The sequence below is a fragment of the Podarcis gaigeae genome (genome assembly GCF_964106915.1).
Source record: "Podarcis gaigeae genome assembly, chromosome: 18".
Lineage (NCBI taxonomy): Eukaryota > Metazoa > Chordata > Lepidosauria > Squamata > Lacertidae > Podarcis > Podarcis gaigeae.
The window spans coordinates 5,048,991-5,069,877 of record NC_139696.1 but is presented as its reverse complement, the minus strand read 5'-3'; the positions used below and the strand labels follow the sequence as shown (position 1 = coordinate 5,069,877).

At 49.1% G+C, this 20,887-nt stretch overlaps 1 protein-coding gene across 1 annotated transcript in view; it reads right to left on the bottom strand.

Moving 5' to 3' along the window:
- Nucleotides 1-1,453: 1,453 nt before the first annotated feature.
- The window catches only part of LOC310835717 (guanine nucleotide-binding protein subunit alpha-11), a 35,770-nt gene continuing 16,336 nt past the window's right edge, over nucleotides 1,454-20,887 (bottom strand). The window contains exons 2-7 of the mRNA XM_083720651.1: nucleotides 19,665-19,849; nucleotides 17,122-17,276; nucleotides 15,297-15,425; nucleotides 13,412-13,541; nucleotides 9,125-9,278; nucleotides 1,454-5,667 (exon numbers count right to left, since the gene is read on the bottom strand). Coding sequence (XP_083576777.1) covers nucleotides 5,477-5,667; nucleotides 9,125-9,278; nucleotides 13,412-13,541; nucleotides 15,297-15,425; nucleotides 17,122-17,276; nucleotides 19,665-19,849 — 944 coding nt within the window. The 3' untranslated portion in view covers nucleotides 1,454-5,476. The remainder of the gene's footprint in view (nucleotides 5,668-9,124; nucleotides 9,279-13,411; nucleotides 13,542-15,296; nucleotides 15,426-17,121; nucleotides 17,277-19,664; nucleotides 19,850-20,887) is intronic.

Here is a 20,887-nt window from a genome sequence, read left to right as displayed (position 1 = left end):
CTGATGGGTCGGGGAGAATGGTTCACAGGTTGCCTTGCAAATAGGATGGAGGTGGCAGAAGAAGAAACTGTTCTAGTGCCACGAGAGAGATCCGTATTCCATCTAAAGGCATCCTCTTTACCCATTTCGAAAACGGGAATCTCAGATCCCTCCCAGAAACTTTTATCGTCATGATTGTAGAATACTGAAATAACACCTAGCGCCCAGGGGTTAGTTCTAGGCAGCCGGCTAAATAATTCCCACCCTCCAAACCACAGAGAATAGAGTTCCTTTGCTTGGATTTACAATGAAGGAGATTATGACTACCGTATTTTTTGCTCTATAAGACTCACTTTTTCCCTCCTAAAAAGTAAGGGGAAATGTGTGTGCACCTCGTAATATAACTTGAGGGTGGCGCTGTGGGTTAAACCACAGAGCCTAGGACTTGCCGATCAGAAGGTCGGTGGTTCGAATCCCCGTCACGGGGTGAGCTCCTGTTGCTCGGTCCCTGCTCCTGCCAACCTAGCATTTTGAAAGCACGCCAGTGCAAGTAGATAGGTACCACTGCGGTGGGAAGGTAAACAGTGTTTCCGTGCGCTCTGGTTTCCGTCACGGTGTCCCGTTGCGCCAGAAGTGGTTTAGTCCTGCTGGCCACATGACCCGGAAAGCTGTCTGTGGACAAACGCCGGCTCCCTCAGCCTGAAAGCGAGATGAGCGCCGCAACCCCATAGTCGCCTTTGACTGGACATAACCGTCCAGGGGTCCTTTACTAAGGTCCTTTACTTATCTTCCCAGGTCCTAGTCTGACATTCTAACCACTACTCTGTCCTGAGTAGATCTGCTGGTGTGTGATATACCATATTTTTTGCTCTGTAAGACTCACTTTTTCCCTCCTGAAAAGTAAGGGGAAATGTGTGTGCATCTTATGGAGCGAATGCAGGCTGCGCAGCTATCCCAGAAGCCAGAACAGCAAGAGGAAGTGCTTTCACTGCGCAGCGATCCCTCTTGCTGTTCTGGCTTCTGAGATTCAGAATATTTTTTTTCTTGTTTTCCTCCTCCAAAAACTAGGTGCGTCTTGTGGTCTGGGGCGTCTTATAGAGCGAAAAATATGGTGAACATTAGGAAGAACTTTCCAAAGGCAAAAGCTGTTCGACAGTGGGACTCCTTTGAAGGTGGTAAACTCTCTTCCTTGGAGGTTTTTAAGCAGAGGTTGGGTGGGACATCTGTCAGGGGTTCTTTTACTGGGATTCCTGCTTTGCAGATTGTTGTACCTGATGACTGGCAGATCCCTTCCAACTCATAGAGAAACAAACTCAGAGCTAGTGATATTCATGGACTTGTATATCCTAGGGGACATAATTGCTGGAAGTTTTGTTACCCCGTCCCCCTGCCCAAACTCTATTGAAAAAGGGAAGGGAGAAAACAGGCTGAGAAGTATGTTAGGTTGTTTTTGTTTTTTTTTGTAAGGAACAGATTTTATTCCAATTTCAAACAATTTTTATTTCAGGAGAAAGATATGAAAATCGATTTCCATCAGGTACTTCTAAACAACGAGGGTCAGCACCCAGCAGACGAGAGAAACTGATGGGTTTCCGGGAAGGCCCCGATCCTGCCTCACAGACTGGACAGAAATAAAGAGAGAGAGAGACAAGGACGGGGGGCCAAAAAAATTGATCCCGGGCCACATGATTCAGAATCCCTTCCCACCCCCCCTGCCCCCCCCACGCGTTAAACATCACATGCAATTTTCAAAATGACGAAAAGGTTCCCCCACCCTCCCTTTTAAAAACAGCATTTTATATATATATATAGTAGTTTTCGTTCTCTTTAAATAGGATGTTTAAATGTTTCTTCTTTTTAAATCAGGATCTCTTATAATATACAAGTATAACCAAATAATTTTTCACCACACTTGTAAGAGAGAGTCTCTGGTAACTAAAGGGGAAAAGAAAAAAAAAAGTATGGGGCATTGGCACAAACCATAAACGCTTAAAAAAAAATTTACACACACGCACACGCACACACATACATACAGAGAGTACTGAGTTACAGACTTGAACCTCTGTTGGACTCAAAACCACCTTTTTGCTTTCAGTGAAGCGTAGTACAAATTAATGGCCTGAAGTAGGGGGAAAGCATTTGTTTTTAAAAGTAGTTATAAAAAGCAAAACAGAAACAGTGTGCAGGGGATGAACTAAACATGCAACTGAAGGCAATGAACAAACAAATAATTCTTTGCTACCGGGAAGGGAAAGGGAAGACATGGCGGACGTGGGAAGGAGAGGGGTTCTTTGCCGGAGGGGCTGATCACAAGGAAATGGAATGATGGGCGGGTGTGTATTTTTGACAATCCTCTTCCTAAAAGGAGGTGAAGGGATTTGAGAGCAGGCGCCTCTTCAGTAGGGCTTGGGGTTTTTTATTCGTTTAAAGTGCACTGTGATCAGAACTTGGTCAACAGGTTGCTCCTTCATCTCGGCTTTTTTTTTTCCTTTTCCTTTTTCGAGTTTCTCCACCACCACCACACGCGAGAACCCCCAGGTCCTTGGCCCCTGGCACATCTGAAACGCCAAACCAGCTCCCGTCGGGTGGGCTGGGGAAAGAGGGACGACGTTGCGGGATGGCTTTGGCACATCGAGAGCAAGCGATGACCGGGTTCGAGGGAAGGCTCGCCCGTTGCAAAAGCTGGTCCGTAAAAGGAGGCTTCGCAACAGCACCCGAGTGGAGGTGGGCAGGTGTCGCTCGCAAGAACCAACATCGCCTTCACGACGAGCGCGAATCCCGCTCCGTCCTCGAATCTGCGGCATCAATGGTCGCCCAACGGACGTTTCTCTGCAGAAGGCCACCACCGTCCGACAAGACAAGCCGGATTCAGGTAGGGAGCGCCCCCCCCCCCAAAAGAGTCAATACGAGAGACACTAAGCTCCAGAAACTGGCTTCCCGGCTCCTAGATTTCTCAGGTACACACGTCCAATGCCTGCAGCGGACGTTGCAGATCGAGGTGTGTGCAAAAGACTCCAGGTGAGCGACGGCGAGAGGAAAGCCATGGCACGTTTGCGAATGCAAAACTTCCCCTTGCAGAAGAGTTGACAAGATATCAAAAACTGACACGGTCGTCCTGGCCTAAGCAGGAAGCCCCTCCCCTCCCTCACCGTTGTCACTCCCCACCCCCCAAAAAAACCCCACACACATTTAGACAAAATCAGGAATGTTATTCTAGAAAGCAGAGGCTGCCATGCCTTTCATCGACTCAACAGGACCTCTCAGCGTGCGTAGGATTCCTCCTCCTCCTTCGTCTCCCAAGTGAAGAACTTATCGGGCTCGTGGTGCTGGGTGTGCGAGAGAAGCCAGGAATCCCCTTCCAAAAAACCAAAAGCAACGAAAGAAGAAATATGGCTCATTTCTGCTTTCTTCTGTAGTGTTTGGTGACGTGAAGCAGACCCAGAAAAACCTGGAGGCAGCACTTTCCGCCTCAACCCCCCCCCTAAAAAAAAAACTGGAATGCTGCAGGTATCCACGTGCAATCAGGTTTTTTTTAGTAGTGTCGAGAGAAAAAATGCAAAAAGAAGTTTACCTAGTGTTGCCCTAAGCGACGTTTAAAAGCACATTTGACACTCCCTTTGCTGGCCCAACCTGGCCGTTGGGAAATATGTAGAAGTCTCAAGCTGTCCTCCGTAGCGTCTGAGAAATTGGCTGTGAGCGCTCCTGAAGCCACATTAGTGTTTGTCTCTACTTCTTCGCATCCAGAGGGCGCAGCTTAAAAAGCTCACCTTGCCCTCTCGAAAACGTCCCTTGCTCCAGCCCCGTGGCGATTCTCCTTCCTGGCGAACCAGCGAAGAATTTCTCATTGGGGTTGGCTGTGTGGTTTGTTTGTTTTTTTTTGGCACCGTCTCCTGCTGGCTTCACAAAAGCAGGCTTTGCAGAACACGTTTTGGCACAAGAGAGTCCAAGAGCGGAACCTCTTCCTCTTGCTTTGAAAAGCTGAAACCGCTGTCTCGGCCAAAGCAGATTCGCCAGTTCCGCCGCTGACCTGCCGCCGCTGCAGGTGGGCTTCCCACCCCCAGAATAAATACCTGTGCAACTGCTTCCGGTGGAACAAAGCTTTTGGAAGTTTAAGGGGCGCGGGAGGTTAAGTAGTAGCTACCACTCACACTAGCCCTGGCAAATGAGGCGGCAATTGGTTGCAGAGAGCTTCCGACTCTTTTCCTAGAACCTTCCAAGATAAAAGCAGCAGCCTCTGCAAGCCACAAAACCTAGTGGATCCTTCCTCGTTTGGATTAACCCTGAAGGATCGACACATTTTTTTTGGGGGGGGGGGTGTCTTACAAAAGCCAAGCGGTTGTTGGCATGTTGCACACACTCATATGGGCGAGAGAGAGGACCCAGGAGAATGAATCAGAACCTCAGATCTCTCTCACAGCCCAATTCAGGCTCCGCTCCCCCGCCATGCGAAACACGCAGAGTCCTCACGCCGGGCGAGGAGACTCCCTACGGTGAGCTTACTTTTCTCTTAAAAAGATAATACAGCAACAACAACGTTCAGGCACTTTCCCTCCCCCGCCCCCCGCAGGCTCGTTAGCTATTGCTCGGTTTGTAAGTCTATGAACAACAACAAAAGTACGGCGTTATGATGTAGCAAACTATATATAGTACAATAATTTAAAAAAAAAATCACAGTCTCAATATAACTTTCATAATTGATAAGGGAAGAGAATCTATACTAAGGTGGTACAAAAAAAAAGAGGAAGGAAAAGAGATAGCTTGTTTGTTTTTTTGCACTACTGTTAAAAGAGACAGAAGCTCCTGTTCTTCCCAAGGTGTCATCCAGGTATCCCCAAGTCCTTTTTAGGCAGGAGACGCCAAAGTTCCCCGGCAGAAAAGCAAAGCTGCTCCAGGGGAATCGTACGGCACGCGAGGCGAAGGTACAAAGGAGCACCCAGTATCTTCCACGGCCAAGCGAGAGAGAGCTTGCCAGGCCTTGGCCAAAATGCCTGCGGACTCCCATCTTATCGCTGGAACAGAAAGGAACAGTAAGAATTGGCTAACGCGGAAGGACAGAGTCCGAGAGGAAGGCTCGCCTTGGGCGGTCGACCAGAAAGCGGGAAATTAACAAAGTGCGAGAGAGAGAGTGGAAACGTGTCCCCTGTTGGTTTTTTTAAACTGTGAAATAAAAGCACATTTAAAAAAAAAATCATCATCATCATCAGCTATTCTGTGGAGCAGACAGAGACTCCATGATGACAAGTGAGCAAACGAAACGAAACGAAAATAACCCCAAAGACCTTGCCACTCCACAGATCAATTTGCAATCATTACATCATTAAAAATCAAGATTCTTCCCCCCCCCCCTGTACAATTTTGTTTTGCTTTGTTTAAATTCACGGGGTTCTCTCGTCTTTTAACTTTCTTCACAACAAAAGATCTCCCGAGGATACCTGGGGAGGGGGGCGGGGAGGGGGGCGGGTGGGTGGTGGGGAAGAATAGGGCAGGCAAATGAAGGTCAGACTAGGTTATATTCCTTCAAGTTGAGCTGGAGGATGGTGTCCTTGACGGCCGCAAAGACAAACCGAATGTTTTCCGTATCTGTGGCACATGTGAAGTGAGAGTAGATGATTTTGTCGCTGTCGGGGTTTAGATCCACAAACATCTTGAGGATGAACTCCCGAGCCGCCTGGGCGTCTCTCTGGGGGCCTGAGGAGAGACAGAAAACATGGGATGGGGTTGGAGACAGAAAACATGGGATGGGGTTGACATACCAACCATCCAGGAGTGGCAGGCGAAGTTGACAAATATGCAGAACTTGCCAAATTGTCAGGGAGGATCCGGGACCAGGAAGATCAAAGATACCAAAATAATGGGAGTAAATTTACTGAATATTTAAAGAAGGATTGTAAAGAGGTCAAGGCACTAGCAGGGTTGACATAATACCTTCAATGTATAATAGTACTATTGTGAGAATGATGTGCAAGATAGAAAGAGAGCCAGTGTGGTGTAGTGGTTAAGAGCGACAGACTTGTAATCTGGGGAACCGGGTTCGCTTCCCCGCTCCTCCACCTGCAGCTGCTGGGTGACCTTGGGCCAGTCACACTTCTGTGAAGTCTCTCAGCCCCACTCACCTCACAGAGTGTTTGTTGTGGGGGAGGAAGGGAAAGGAGAATGTGAGCCGCTTTGAGACTCCTGAAGGGGAGTGATAAAGCAGGATATCAAATCCAAAAAAAATCTAAACATACCAATTGCAGGGAGGGAGGGAGGGAGGGGAGTCGCGACTCGGCAGAGTCAAAGGGAATGTATGGTATTAATATGGTTTGCTGGAAAAGAATATGTAAGGAAAACAATAAAAAATTACTTGGGGGCGGGGAGAAACATAGGATGGGACAAGGAGGAAAACAACGGCTCCAATTAGGAGATTCCCACTCATTTTTACCCTGGCGTCCCCCCAACCGCTAAGATTCAAGGGGTGGCAAGATTGCTTTTGGTTTACTGTCATTGCCGAAAATTAAATGACCGTCTGGGTGTTTCGATTGCTGTGGGTCTATTTTCATGGCAAACCTATTTGCAAACCGCTTTCGAGATTTTACAGCTTGAAAGAAGTCTATGCATTTACATAAACGCAAAGGGACTGGCGGCTAATGTGGAGGAGAAGCAAGATAGGCCTAAATGATGCGTACGAGTTGCGCACCCCTCAACACTGTCTCCCCATAGCAGCATCCCGGACCACCGGTCCTGCTAGCTAGGGATGAGGAACTCAGTCCAGGCCTATGCCTGGTCCTTTCTCAAAGCCATGTCAAGATGGTGGCAATCACCATTGCAGAGGCATAGTTTTCAGAAGCACCCCAAATCCTAAGGGGATTTCGTGGTGAAGAAACTGACTGGTTCCTACAGGGAGGTGTCTAAACTGGCAGGGCCTCTACCACCTCGGCTGAGCTATTATGACATGGGTAGGACTAAGGCCCGGGGCTTGGATCAAGCCCAATCGCCTTCTCAATCCGGCCTGCGGACGGTCCGGGAATCAGCGTGTTTTTACATGAGCAGAATGTGTCCTTTCCTTTGATTTAAAATGCATCTCTGGGTTATTTGTGGGGCATAGGAATTTGTTCATTTCCCCCTGCCCCCAAATATAGTCCGGCCCCCCGTAAGGTCTGAGGGACAGTGGACTGCTGACCCCTCTTGCAGTTCAATTATGGCCTATTCAAGAGATCACATGGCCCACGTGCCAGACTACCCAAACCCCTGGCAGCTTTTTGAGCTGGGAGGGCAAAGTGTCAAAACACACACAGGGAAGCTGCCTCATGCAGAGCCAAGGCAATTGGGCCTTTCTGGCTTGGTCTTGCCTGGACCACCTCTTTTGAGTTTCAGTCATGGGTCTCTCATCCCTCCAAGGAGATGCCCACAATTCAACCTGGGGCCTTCTACCTCCGGAAAACTACCACAAGCCAGTCTTTTTGGAGGCCTTAAAAGGTAAAGGTAAAGGGACCCCTGACCATTAGGTCCAGTCGTGGCCGACTCTGGGGTTGCGGCGCTCATCTCGCTTTATTGGCCGAGGGAGCCGGCGTACAGCTTCCGGGTCATGTGGCCAGCAGGACTGAGCCGCTTCTGGCGAACCAGAGCACTGCACAGAAACGCCGTTTACCTTCCCACCAGAGAGGTACCTATTTATCTGCTTGCACTTTGCGACCTTCTGATCGACAAGTCCTAGGCTCTGTGGTTTAACCCACAGCGCCACCCGCATGTTGGAGGCCTTAGAAAGACCTATTTGTTTGTTCCAAGGGGCTTATGTCTGAATTCCCTCTCTCGAGTGGTGTTGCAGTTGATGGGATTGTGTAAATTGTTTCTATGGTCGTTGCACGACTTCCTTGTTGCTGCTACTTATTAATGTCACGTGCATGCTGAAGCGTGGTGGCCTCTCTCCCTGTGGAACGCCCTCCCTTCAGATGTCAAGGAGATAAAGAATTACGCACCTTTTAGAAGACATCTGAAGGCAGCCCTGTATCGGGAGGTTTTTAACGGCTGGATGTTTTTAGATTTGCCGTGAGCCAACCAGAGTGTCTGCGGAAACCCAGCCAGATGGGCAGGGTATAAATAATAAAAACCAAGGAGGCTACGTACTGTCTGAAACCAAAGGGGCACAGTGGTTGCCAGATGTGACATATATTGGCATTATTTCCAGTTCTCCTTCCCCACTGTAATACCATCTAGATCAGCGGTTCTCAACCTGTGGGTCCCGATGTTGTTGGACTACACCTCCCATCCTCCCTGAGCTCCGGCCTTGCTAGCTAGGGCTGATGGGAGTTGTAGTTCCACAACATCTGGGGACCCACAGGTTGAGAAAGGCAGATCTAGATGTTTTGGACCACAACTCCCATCGGCCCTAACCAGCACTGGCTGGGACAGATGGGAGCTGTGACCCAAACACCTGAATCAGAGATGGAAAGGACACTCAAGGATCACCCAGTCCAACCCCCTGCAGTGCAGGAATGGCAACTGAAGCAGCCAAGACCGTCCAACCTCTGCTTGAAAACCTCCAGGGAAGGAGAGTCCACCACCTCCCGAGGGAATCTGTTCCACTGCTGAATGTCTCTTGCTGTCAGAAAGCTCTTCCTGATGTTTAAGTCAGAATCTATTTTCTTGTAACTTCAAGTCTGTTTTAAAGAGACTGGTAAGAGCCTGGCAACAAATCCCACTTATTGGATTCTTCTGCCCCATCTTTTTGTGCCTGCCAAACAGCCGTGTCATGCTTATAATATTTTATAATTAAATATTAATATTAATGTTAACTATGCTGTTTTAAATGTGCCTTTTATACTTTGAAGTCAATTAGCAATGTTTTCTTTTGAAATAACCATTTTTGTTTGGTTTTTTGTTAACTTTGTGTTAAATATGTATTCTGTAGTTGACCTGCATTGTAATGTTTTATTTTGAAATCTTTGAAATGGTATATTGGTTTCCTGTTAATTGTGTTGCTTTGACTGTGTACTTTATATTTGACTTTCTTCGGAAATATTTGATTATGCATTGTTTTATTGATGTTTAAGACGCTGTAAACCACTTTCGAGATTTTTCTAAAAAACATAAAGTGGTATAGAAATGAAATAAGAATAAGAATAAGCGGGGTGGTGCTGTTGTTTTTTAAAACACAATTGTTTCTTACCATCAAACTCTGGGAAATAATCCACGAGGTGAGAGTACATTATCTTGTCTTCCAACAGATCCTTCTTGTTGAGGAAAAGGATGACGGAGGAGTTCTGGAACCAGGGATAGGTGATGATGGTCCTAAAAAGGGCTTTGCTCTCCTCCATACGGTTCTGCCGGGGGGGAAAAGAGGGATTTGAGGTGTCACGGTTGCAACAAGGTAAGAGATGAAATAGGGACGCAGGTGGTGCTGTGGGTTAAAGCCTCAGCGCCTAGGACTTGCCGATTGAAAGGTCGGCGGTTCGAATCCCTGCGGCGGGGTGCGCTCCCGCTGCTCGGTCCCAGCGCCTGCCAACCTAGCAGTTCGAAAGCACCTCCGGGTGCAAGTAGATAAATAGAGACCGCTTACCAGCGGGAAGGTAAACGGCGTTTCCGTGTGCGGCTCTGGCTCGCCAGAGCAGCGATGTCACGCTGGCCACGTGACCCGGAAGTGTCTCCGGACAGCGCTGGCCCCAGGCCTCTTAAGTGAGATGGGCGCACAACCCCAGAGTCTGTCAAGACTGGCCCGTACGGGCAGGGGTACCTTTACCTTTACCTTTAAGAGATGAAATGCTTCAACAGTGGGGGGTGTGTGTGTGTGTTTTGTTAAAGCAGTAGGAGACTAGGCTTACTTTTACACCAGGCCCTCAGATATGGGCCACTGGTACCACCAGGACAATGAAGAAACAAGGGCTGAGTACAAAGATCTTGCCCAAAATCATATTAAAACCTTATCTGGCTTAACGTGGCAAACAGGAGATAGCCAATGCCCAGCTGCTCGCCTTTTCTGTTATCGCCACATTTTCCCCTGTGCCCCCGGATTTCACCTGTAACTACTTTTAAACTACAGTGGTACCTCGGGTTAAGTACTTAATTCGTTCCGGAGGTCCGTTCTTAACCTGAAACTGTTCTTAACCTGAAGCACCACTTTAGCTAATGGGGCTTCCCGCTGCTGCCGCTGCACAATTTCTGTTCTCATCCTGAAGCAAAGTTCTTAACCTGAAGCACTATTTCTGGGTTAGCGGAGTCTGTAACCTGAAGCATATGTAACCCGAGGTACCACTGTATGCCAGTAACGTTTAGCAAATAAGGAGTCGTGCAATCTCACGCTGGCCAACCTGCAGGTCAGGGAAGGGGAGCCACTGCCCCCCCAAATGTTGCAGGACTACAATTCCCATCATTCCTGACCCCTCTAGGCTGCTGGGGATTGCTAACATCCCAAGGGCCATGCTTTCCCTCCCCTGCCCTAGTTAATTGAGAGAGAAAGAAAGAGAAAACACAGCTTTGTGGGGTTCCTGGGAAATTTCAAATTGGAAAACATGTGCAGTATTTCAATTAATTTTTTTCCAGTTTGCATCATAAAATTTACCAACGGGATCTAAATGAGTCCATTTATTTTACCTGCATTTAGTCATTGAAATGAAGAGCTTTGAAACCACCAAGCTTACCTAACAGAGTATCTGCAGTTGGCACCCGTTCATTTTGACAGATGAAAACTTAAGGAACGGAAGATTTTCCACCCCACACGATGGGTAAGAGTTATTTTTATTGTCACCCTCCCGACCCCCGCAAAACGTTCCTTCTCTGGGGTGATGTACAGTAAAGCTGAATCGCAAATTAAAAACATGAGGTTCAAATAATCTGGTCCAAATACAGATTTGGAAATCCAGGACCAGCAGAGAGAGCTAAAACAACCTTGGTAAAGGGCTAACAACTGCCGCAGAAAGCGGAGAGTGCTATTTATTTCTCAAATTCAGGCCCTGCGATACAACCAAACCTGCCAAGGCAGCTAAGTATGCCAGCAAGGTTTCAAAAACCAAACGCCCCCATCCCCAAACACAAACTCCTTCCACCTCACCCTGCTCTCTATCAGGGGAACGATTTTAGAAAGCATGCTAAATTTGGAAGGAACAGTAGCCCCATTTCCTCTGACCCAGGCGAAATCTAGTTTCCCCCAAGGGTGCGCATAATTTCATCCAGTTTCTGACAGTCTGCAGACGAGTCTACGGGCTACTAGAGGGAGTGGGGAGGAAGGAGGGAAAGAGAGAACCAACTCAAAAGCGCTGCCGGGCACATTTTAGCCTTGTGGAAGCTATTTTAGCAGGTTCCAGAGACACACCAACAGGAACCTGGTGCAAAAGAGCGTCTTGGCAGGGGAGTAGAGTCCAGGAACAGCATGCACACTCAGACTAACAATTTCCTTTCAGTACAAGAACTGAGGACACAGTCCTTTCACACTCCTGGGTCCTTCTCCTCTCGCCCTTGCTCCCACGGCGTTCTTCATTTCATCAGTCCAACCGAGAGGAGGCCGGGACAGCTTTTTGTTCCCGCTATTGCTAAGCACAGCTGGGAGTCAAGAACCCCTGCAGTTATTCTGCACATCACCCAGCAGTGGATGGGGTGGGCAGCTGGCGCCACTAGCGGCTTCTGCTGACCCCCAACTCGAGAGCTATGGCAGTACAGAAGAGCGGGCAACTGTGCCACGTGATCCCCTTTCAAAAACACCCCACAATTAAAGAATTCCTTTTAACAGGGATGCAGGGGGAGACTCCCTGGAAAAGACCCTATTGTTGGGAAAGAAGGAGGGCGACGACAGAGGACGAGATGCTGGGACAGTGTTCTCGGAGCTACAAACATGAGTCTGACCAAACTGCGTGAGGCAGTGGAAGACAGAAGTGCCTGGCGTGCTCTGGTTCATGGGGTCACGAAGAGTCAGACACGACTAAACGACAACAACAGGGGGAGATGGAGGCTTCCTGCCACAGTTACATCTAGGCCACTGCGGTGTATGCTGTTCTGATAGAGCGGTCCATCGGCAGTCAGGTTTTCTTCACTCCCAAAGTCTTTAAAGGTAAAGGGACCCCTGACCATTAGGTCCAGTCGTGACCCACTCTGGGGTTGTGGCGCTCATCTCGCTTTATTGGCCAAGGGAGCTGGCGTACAGCTTCCGGGTCGTGTGGCCAGCAGGACTAAGCCGCTTCTGGAGAACCAGAGCAGCGCACGGAAACGCCGTTTACCTTTCCGCTGGAGTGGTACCTATTTATCTACTTGCACTTTGATGTGCTTTCAAACTGCTAGGTTGGCAGGAGCAGGGACCGAGCAACGGGAGCTCACCCCATCGGGATGATTCGAACTGCCCACCTTCTGATCGGCAAGTCCTAGGCTCTATGGTTAAACCCACAGCACCACCCGGGTCCCCCAAAGTCAAACTGAATAAGAAACTAAAAAGCCTACTGTGATGCGTTAGGAAAGCTCTGCTAGGTTACCTTTACTAAGTAGGATTACCTGCGACTTGCAGATCTGTTCACACGCACATTGCCCTCGGTTTTGTCCTCATTAATATACCCACCAATACCAGCCGGGTTTCAATTTTTTTTCCAATAAAAGGAAAAGGAAACTTTTAAGCAGTGTGAGAAAACCAAGGCAGAAACAACTGGTGTTAGGCAAGCGCCAGGAGGGCTTGAGCCATGCCTGGCTGCCAAAGCTGTGTTACGAGTATGTACACAGGGCTGGGTCCCTCACCCTTTCATGTGCAAGGAGCGTGTACGACAAGGCTGGGGGGAGGAGGGGGAAGAGGGAAGAGCCACCGACAGTTTGCCGAGACTTCCGCCGTAGAGAAATCCTGGACCCTTGGAGCTTAACACGAATGCAGGGAAAGGCTTTCCTGCCCCTCCTGTGGGGCACAGATGGATGTGGCCACCCCTGGCCCACACCCAATGTTTTATTACTGCTTGCGCCCCTCCCTGCACAGATGGGAAATGAGCCGTCGTCGCTGCTGCTCCTAGCACAAAATGAGAGGTTGCCGCAGACATCTGGCACCACGGAGAACTCCGAGGCGCCCTTTCATTTTGGACGGGAGGGGCGCCATTTTCGGTCTGGAGGAACCACTGGCCAAGCCAGAGCACGCCACCCTCTGCAGCACCCCCTCTTTGCAAGTTTTGAGGGACATGTATAGTATTTTCGGGGGTGGGGGGGAAGATGACTCCTCCCTGGAGAATACATTCAGAGCTGGCACACAGACACACACCCCTCTCCCTCAAGCAGACCAGTTTCCGTAATATCTAGCCACCCAGGGTGAGGAATTTGGCTTACTGCTACTTTAGGCTGTTGGGAAACAGACAAGTCCTGGCCCACAGCACAGCAGTGGCCGACAACCCCGGACATTATATAAACAGTTCCAGAATCTGCACATGCACCTTTCTGTCGCTGCTGGGACCACCCAACGGCCACACACCGCCCCTTGCATGCTACGAGGGGTTGTGCTTACCTCATTATCAGACTCCACCAGAACTTGGTCATATTCACTAAGAGCTACTAGGAACATGATGGAGGTTACGTTTTCAAAGCAGTGTATCCATTTCCTCCGTTCTGACCTCTGACCCCCAACATCCACCATTCTGAAAGGGAGAAAAAGGGCAGGTCTTCTTTAACACACACAATCACACAGAGAGATTTCCAGTCCATTAAGTTAAAAAAGCAATACGGCATTTTATACTTGCTTTTGGGTTGGAGGGAAGAGAGAAAAGACTGAGCAGGAACAAGTCTGAGGTTTGTTTGTCCCCCCCCCCCTTTTTGGAAGACATCTCCCCTACCCCTCAGGGGCCAAGCTGGACATGTGGGCACGAGGAACAATGCCCGACAAAATCATGACATCAAGTGATGCTCGTCAGGACTTCAATGCACCACACAGGGTTTCCGAGGAGCACTGAACAGTGCTCTGAAGCTCCGCTGATCAGCAGGGCTCGACCTCACTGCCTACCAGCTGGAGGGCAGTGGCTTCAGGCCTGTTTTCTGCAGGAATCGGTTCTCCGTGAGGAGAACTGTCATGGGCACTTCCCAATACCTGCCCTCTGGAACTCCCTGCCTATTGACACCAGGAACTGCCACTGCACTCTTTTTCAGTGCCTGCTAAATACATTTTTGTTTAAACAAGCTTACCCAGATGTTGTGGAGCGTTATCATCTGTTTTCAGTTTGGTTTTGAACTGTTCAAAAGTCTTAAATTATCATCCATTTATCGTATTAACAATGTTATTGTATTGGCAAACCGCTTTGAGGTTCTATACAAATCAAGTGGTAAAATCAAGAGGTGTATAAATTTTAGGAAACTAACTAGCACCCCATTAACCACAGGCAACAGGGACTATCGGCATTAGTGGTCAGGGAAAAGCCTAGACCAGAACTTTCCAAACTGTGTGTTGTGGCACGCTACTGCGTCAGTTAGGTGTGTTGCGCAAATGTTCCCTGTGCTGGAAAGGGTTTAGTTCAACCTCTGCTTTGCTAGTACAGTGGTACCTCGGGTTACATACGCTTCAGGTTACATACTCTGCTAACCCAGAAATAGTGCTTCAGGTTAAGAACTTTGCTTCAGGATGAGAACAGAAATCGGGCTCCGGCGGCACAGCAGCAGCAGGAGGCCCCATTAGCTAAAGTGGTGCTTCAGGTTAAGAACAGTTTCAGGTTAAGAACGGACCTCTGGAACGAATTAAGTACTTAGCCCGAGGTACCACTGTAAAACCTAATCACTGTGTCGCGAAATGATGCATGTCTAAAAAGCGTGTCTCCAACAGGAAAAGTTTGGAAAGCTCTGGCCTAGAAAAAGAGTCTTCAATCGATTAGGGGGACGACGACCAACAGTTGCTGATATCAGGAGGAAGGGCATTCCACATGTTAAGAGCTGGTTTCAGAGGCAGGCGTGTCTCGGAATACCAGCTGCTGCAGGACCAAAGTGGGGACTCAGTGCTTGCAGGCTTCCGACTGCAGCATCTGGATCTTCAAACAGATGGGTCTTTGGCCTCACCCAGCTGCAGGGCTTTTCCTATGTCCTTGGGACTGTACCGCTACAGATGGGTTGTGGCGGTGGCTCAGTGTCTGTGGACAGCCTTCAAAGACGCAGGCCACACCTAGCGCGGTCTCTTCACGGGGGAAAAACCTCTCCTGCCTTTGCTCCTGCCAACAGCATGACTTGTTGACTTGGAAGAGGGAAGGAAGGGTGACCGACTTTCCAGAAGCCCACTAACTCAGTGTCTTAACTGAGCTGGGCTTTCATTTTAAATGGAAGCAGCTTTGGGGGGGGGGGGGGGAGTATGTGAAACGCAAAAACGCTCTGAGGAAAGAAAGAAAGGAAGAAAGAAAGAAGCCACTGGAAGTTACCTGAAGATAATGTTCTCTAAGTCAAAGGGGTATTCTATAATCCCAGTTGTCGGGACTCTGACCCGCAGAACGTCTTGCTGGGTTGGGAGGTACCCTGGCAGGGCGATACGATCCACGTCGGTAAGGTAGCTGCAAGGAGGACGTGCAGGGGGAAAAGGAGGGAGGGGGGAAAGATGAAGGTGGCCTGAGCTTGCTTGCCATGTGTAGCGCTCCTGCCCCAAGAGCTACCGCATTCTGAGTATGGAACCTCAATTATTCCACTCCTGGGGGTGTTTTTCCCCCCAGGGGGGAGGAAGAGCTGCATGAAAAATCCTCAGGAATCCTGTTCAGCCCTTCATATTCAACAAAGCCCGCCCCCCGCTTTTCCAACATTACCTTGCCTCTAATAGTATTACATTTCTAAGTGTGCAGAGCCGTCTTCCTTCTCATGGGTCCTAATGCTCCCGGGACTCTTAGAGTCTACCCTTGCCATGCCCTAAAGGAACACGTTTCTAAGTCCCTGGTCCACCACTCCTTAGAGCAGATTTGCGGGGAAGGAAGAACGAGCCACAAAAGAAGGAAGCCAAAGGCTAACGAAACAGTTCAGAGCCCTCCCACCTGCCCGGGGGGTGGGGTGGTCCATACAGTGGTGCCTCGCAAGACGAAAAGAATCCGTTCCGTGAGTCTCTTCGTCTAGCGGTTTTTTCATCTTGCGAAGCAAGCCCATTGACGGCTTAGCGCATTAGCGCTATTAGCGGTTTATCAGATAAGCAGATAAGCGGCTTAGAAAAAGGGGGGGAGGGAAAAAACCCCGCAGGAACTCGCAAGACATTTTCGTCTTGCGAAGCAAGCCCATAGGAAATTTGTTTTGCGAAGCACCTCCAAAACGGAAAACTCTTTTGTCTAGCGAGTTTTCCGTCTTGCGAGGCATTCGTCTTGCAGGGCACCACTGTAATTCTGAATTAAATTCTCCTATTAAGCTGGCACCACCATTCTTCCTCCTGACTGTGAAGAGCAAAACGGTGGCACAGCACCTCACCCCATTTTATTACGCCTTGGCTGGATGGGGCAAGCAGCCAAGGTGCATGTTTCTGAGGATGCTCACGTTAACCTCTGCTTATAATCGTGGGGGGTGGGAAGGCTCTGGAAGACTAAACTGAGCTGTCAGCCCCCCCCCTTCCACCGGATCAAGTGTTGGGCAGGAGGCAGATTTGGAGCAATGAGCGTTTCTGAGCAATACTGCACTACTCCCAGTTCTCCAGTTTCCATGGGCATCTTCCCCACAAACTTAAAACTATTAGACGCTGCAGCTTCTACAACACTATTGCATCTATATCTAAACATCAACACCACAATTCCAGGCCACCTTCCTCTAATGTTTACCGCCCTGGAGAAGACTACAAAGCAGCTAAGCGGCTTGTTACTTCCAGATTATTCCCACTACCTGAGATTTCCACCTTGTAGCTTCGCCATTCTGAAAGCTCAGGGAGGGCAGGACCGAAAAGAAAATACTCATTAAACTTCATTTATAGCACGTGTCTAAAGAGACTGCAAGGTAACTAACAGTGCAAAATCAATCAAAGCCACATCAAATTCATTTCTAAAGTCCACCCCACGCCCCCACAACCAGTAGAAAGAACTACAACAACCAACCCTTCCTCCTTGGAGCAGTTTGACGGCAACAACTAAAACACGAAGTTACTTTCTTCCCTCCTGGCCCCCATCCACCCCCCACCAACTGTCAGAGGCACAATTTCATTTAGGGAGGGGAGCCCAGAGACCCCAAATGACGCTGCATAGCAGCAACCGTGCTGAGAGCCGTACAGAGAGGACGGCGAGCCCTTACTATTTAGCAGAGTCGGAGAGTTGGTATTCTCGCCGCCGGTCGTAACACTCCTGGATTCCCGGGTCGTTCCACAACGTCTTAATTGCACTTATGTAGGGCTGCTCAAAGGACGAGACCTTTTCTACGTCCACTTCCCGGATCAGGAGCGCGTTGGCCTGCAGCGTGGCGCAGAGGAGAAAGCAAGAGGGGCTTAAAAGAGGCTGACCCGGAGGATCCTCCTCCCCGCCTAGCATGTATCCCATTTCAAACCCCCCCCCCCACCTTCCCTTACTGCTCCTTAGCTGGAGTCCTGGCTGCTACAAATCCATTCCGGCACTGCCTGCACAAAGCAAGTACCGTATTTTTTGCTCTATAAGACTCATTTTTTCCCTCCTAAAAAGTAAGGGGAAATGTATGTGCGTCTTACGGAGCGAATGCAGGCTGGGCAGCTATCCCAGAAGCCAGAACAGCAAGAGGGATCGCTGCTTTCACTGCGCAGCGATCCCTCTTGTTGTTCTGGCTTCTGAGATTCAGCATATTTTTTTTTCTTGTTTTCCTCCTCCAAAAACTAGGTGCGTCTTGTGGTCTGGTGCGTCTTATAGAGCGAAAAATACGGAAATTTGGCCATAAAAAAAGGAGGGGGTGTGAATTAGACACTACGAGCAAATAACTCCCAGCCCTACTGACCTCTCTCCTTTGACCAATGGGCTGGGGCGCCGCTGCACTGCTCAGTTCTGCCAGCTCCCTGCAGCCTCAGCGTAGCTTGCCTGCACCCCCGCCGGTGCCTTTAAAAAGGCAAGGCGCTTGGCTGTGTTTGAGGGAGACGCCTGAGCTTGGGCAGCCTGAGAGCGCCAGCCATGAAACTAGTAAAACAGGAGGCAAGCTCTCCCTGCAAGACAGCCAGCCTGGAGGTTGCACCAGGCCTGGGAGCAGCCAATCTGCACCTGGAAGTACTGTACAGTACAGTGGTGCCTCGCAACACGAAAAGAAACCGTTCCGCGATTCTCTTCGTCTAGCGGTTTTTTCGTCTTGCGAAGCAAGCCCATTGACAGCTTAGCGGATTAGCGCTATTAGCGGTCTAGCGGCTTTTAGCGATCAGCCGTTAAGCGGCTTAGGAAAAGGGGGGGAAAACCGGGGGGGGGGGGAACGCGGGAACTCGTAAGATTTTTTCGTCTTGCGAAGCAAGCCCATAGGGAAATTCGTTTTGCGAAGCGCCTCCAAAACGGAAAACCCTTTCATCTAGTGGGTTTTCCGTCTTGCGAGGCGTTCGTCTTGCGGGGCACCACTGTATTTGAGTGTAATGCGCACCCTGGCCTTCGCAACGTAATTTGGCAAAAAGAGAGAGGTGTGCATTAGACTCAAGCAAATACAGGTACAGCAAATAATCATTAATTGAATTGCTACGTCAACAACAACACTGTTGCCAGGAAAGCCTTCGACCCTGTCCCTGACCACCCCACTATTCAATAATGTGCTGTGTTTGTGCCCCAGCAGGCACAGGGTAAAGGAGACTGGTGAGAGACAGGGGTTCTAATCTCCTCAGTCATGGAGCTTACTGGGTGTAGCCAATGTCTCTCAGACTAACCTACCTCACAGGGCTGTTGTGGAGAAATGGAGAGAGGGAGAACCATACATACCACCTTGAGCTCCTTGGGGGAAAGGTAGGATATAAATGTTAATAATAATAATAATAATAGGTAAAAAGGTAAAGGACCCCTGGACGGTTAAGTTCAGTAAAAGGCAACTATGGGGTTGTGGCGCTCATCCCACTTTCAGGCTGAGGGAGCCAGCGTTTGTCCACAGACTGCTTTCCGGGTCATGTGACCAGCAGGACTAAACTGCTTCTGCTGCAACGGGACACTGTGACACAAACCAGAGTGCACGGAAACGCCTACCTTCCTGCTGCAGCGGTACCTATTTATCCACTTGCGCTGGTGTGCTTTTGAACTGCTAGGTTGGCAGGAGCCTGGGACAGAACAACAGGAGCTCACCCCTGTCGTGGGGATTCGATCCACCAACCTTCCAATCAGCAAGCCCAAGAGGCTCAGTGGTTTAGACCACAGCGCCACCTGTGTCCCTGTTAATAATATAGTCAAACCTTGGTTCCCAAAAGCCTCCATTTTGGAATGTTTCGGCTCCCGAATGCCGAAGACCCAGAAATAAATGTCCCGCTTTTCAAATGTTTTTCAGAAGCCGAACATCTGGTGTGGCTTCTACTTGAGTGCAGGAAGTTCCTGCAGCCAACTGGAAGCCACGGCTCGGTTGTCAAACATTTTGGAAGCCGAACGGGCTTCCAGAACGGATTACGTTCGACAACAAAGGTTTGACTGTAATAATAATAACAACCACCACCATAAAAATAAGCACACACAGCGCTTGAACTATTCTGGTTGCTACAGGTGTGATGCAGGTCCCTGAACATTCGATACCCCAGGAGGGTTGATGCAAGCCCTTCAGGGAATCCTGAGCAGCATCCGTGCCACTACAGACAACCAATGACGAGACAACAGGGGTGCAGGCTGTATATAGGCTGGGATGCAGGAATGGGAGTTTCATCGGTTCACCTTGTTCTGTTCATACTTGTACAGGATCTTCAAGGTCTCCATGGCCCTGATCATCGACTGCATGGCAGTGAAGATGTTCTGGTAGACCAGCTTGGTGAAGCCCTTCTTGTCCTCCTCGGAGTAGCCTGAGCCATGGATTATCCGCATCTGTTTAATGAACGTGCTCTTCCCGCTCTCTCCCGTGCCTGGAGAGTAAATAGGTGGGGTGGGGTGAAAGGGACACAAGAAGACGACGAGGCAGTCAGCGTGGGAGCATCACAAAGGGAGCAGAGCCAGAGCTCCTTTACGACCGACAGCAAGCAGTTTGCTTCCACATTCAACTTCTAGCAACGCCTCACTGCATATTACTTTTTTTTTTGGGGGGGGGATATTAAACTGCTGCTGCTTTGTTTCCCCAGCCTGTGAAGAGGAGGAGCTGCTATCCCATCTCTCGCTCCTTCCCCTTGACGAAAGGAACATTTTATGGAGGAGAGAAAAGCTGAATTTTATTCCTAAATCAGACCGTTACCATGGTGAACCTAGTGTGTGAATGTATGTGTGTCTACGCGTGTGATGGGGGGGGGGGAAGCATTTTGCACACATAAGTAGCACAATAGCTATGGGGTTTTTTTTGGGGGGGGGAATCAAGCACTGCCTGTGAAACTGGTTCTGAGGCCTGGTATGGTTGTTCTGACTATGACTTGGGTTGGATCACCATCTTTCCATTGCAAAGGCAGGCACAAAGGAAGGCTGACAGCCAATTAAACCATTTTAATCTCCTAGGTTTTGAGCACCCCACCTTAAAAAAACAAGAGCTAGAAAGAGAACACACTTCCAATTTGCGTCTGAAAACTGCTTCATCTTCAGAAGGAAGGGGGGCTAAAAACTGTGCTCATTGTAACCTGTAGATTGGCTGCTGTCGTCAAATAAGAGGCCAGCTTTTTAAAGATTTCCATGCCCTATTACAGTTACAAGCCACAACCAGGTACTTTGTTAACCCAAAAAGAGCTGGCGTAACCTACTGGCTTAAGAATGTAAAGTGGGAAGTCCACTATTATAATCTTATCTCAAGGTATTTGTTTAGAAAGGCAGTTGTGGGATGTGAGAAGAGAAAGATTTTTAAAGATCAAGATCAGGCCACCCCCAAGTGGCTGGAGAGGCAGAGTCTTTGTGGCACAGCCTGGTGCTTAAAAAAATGATTTTTGCTCAAATGCTGGGATTGAGGCTTCAATTTAAAGTGGGGG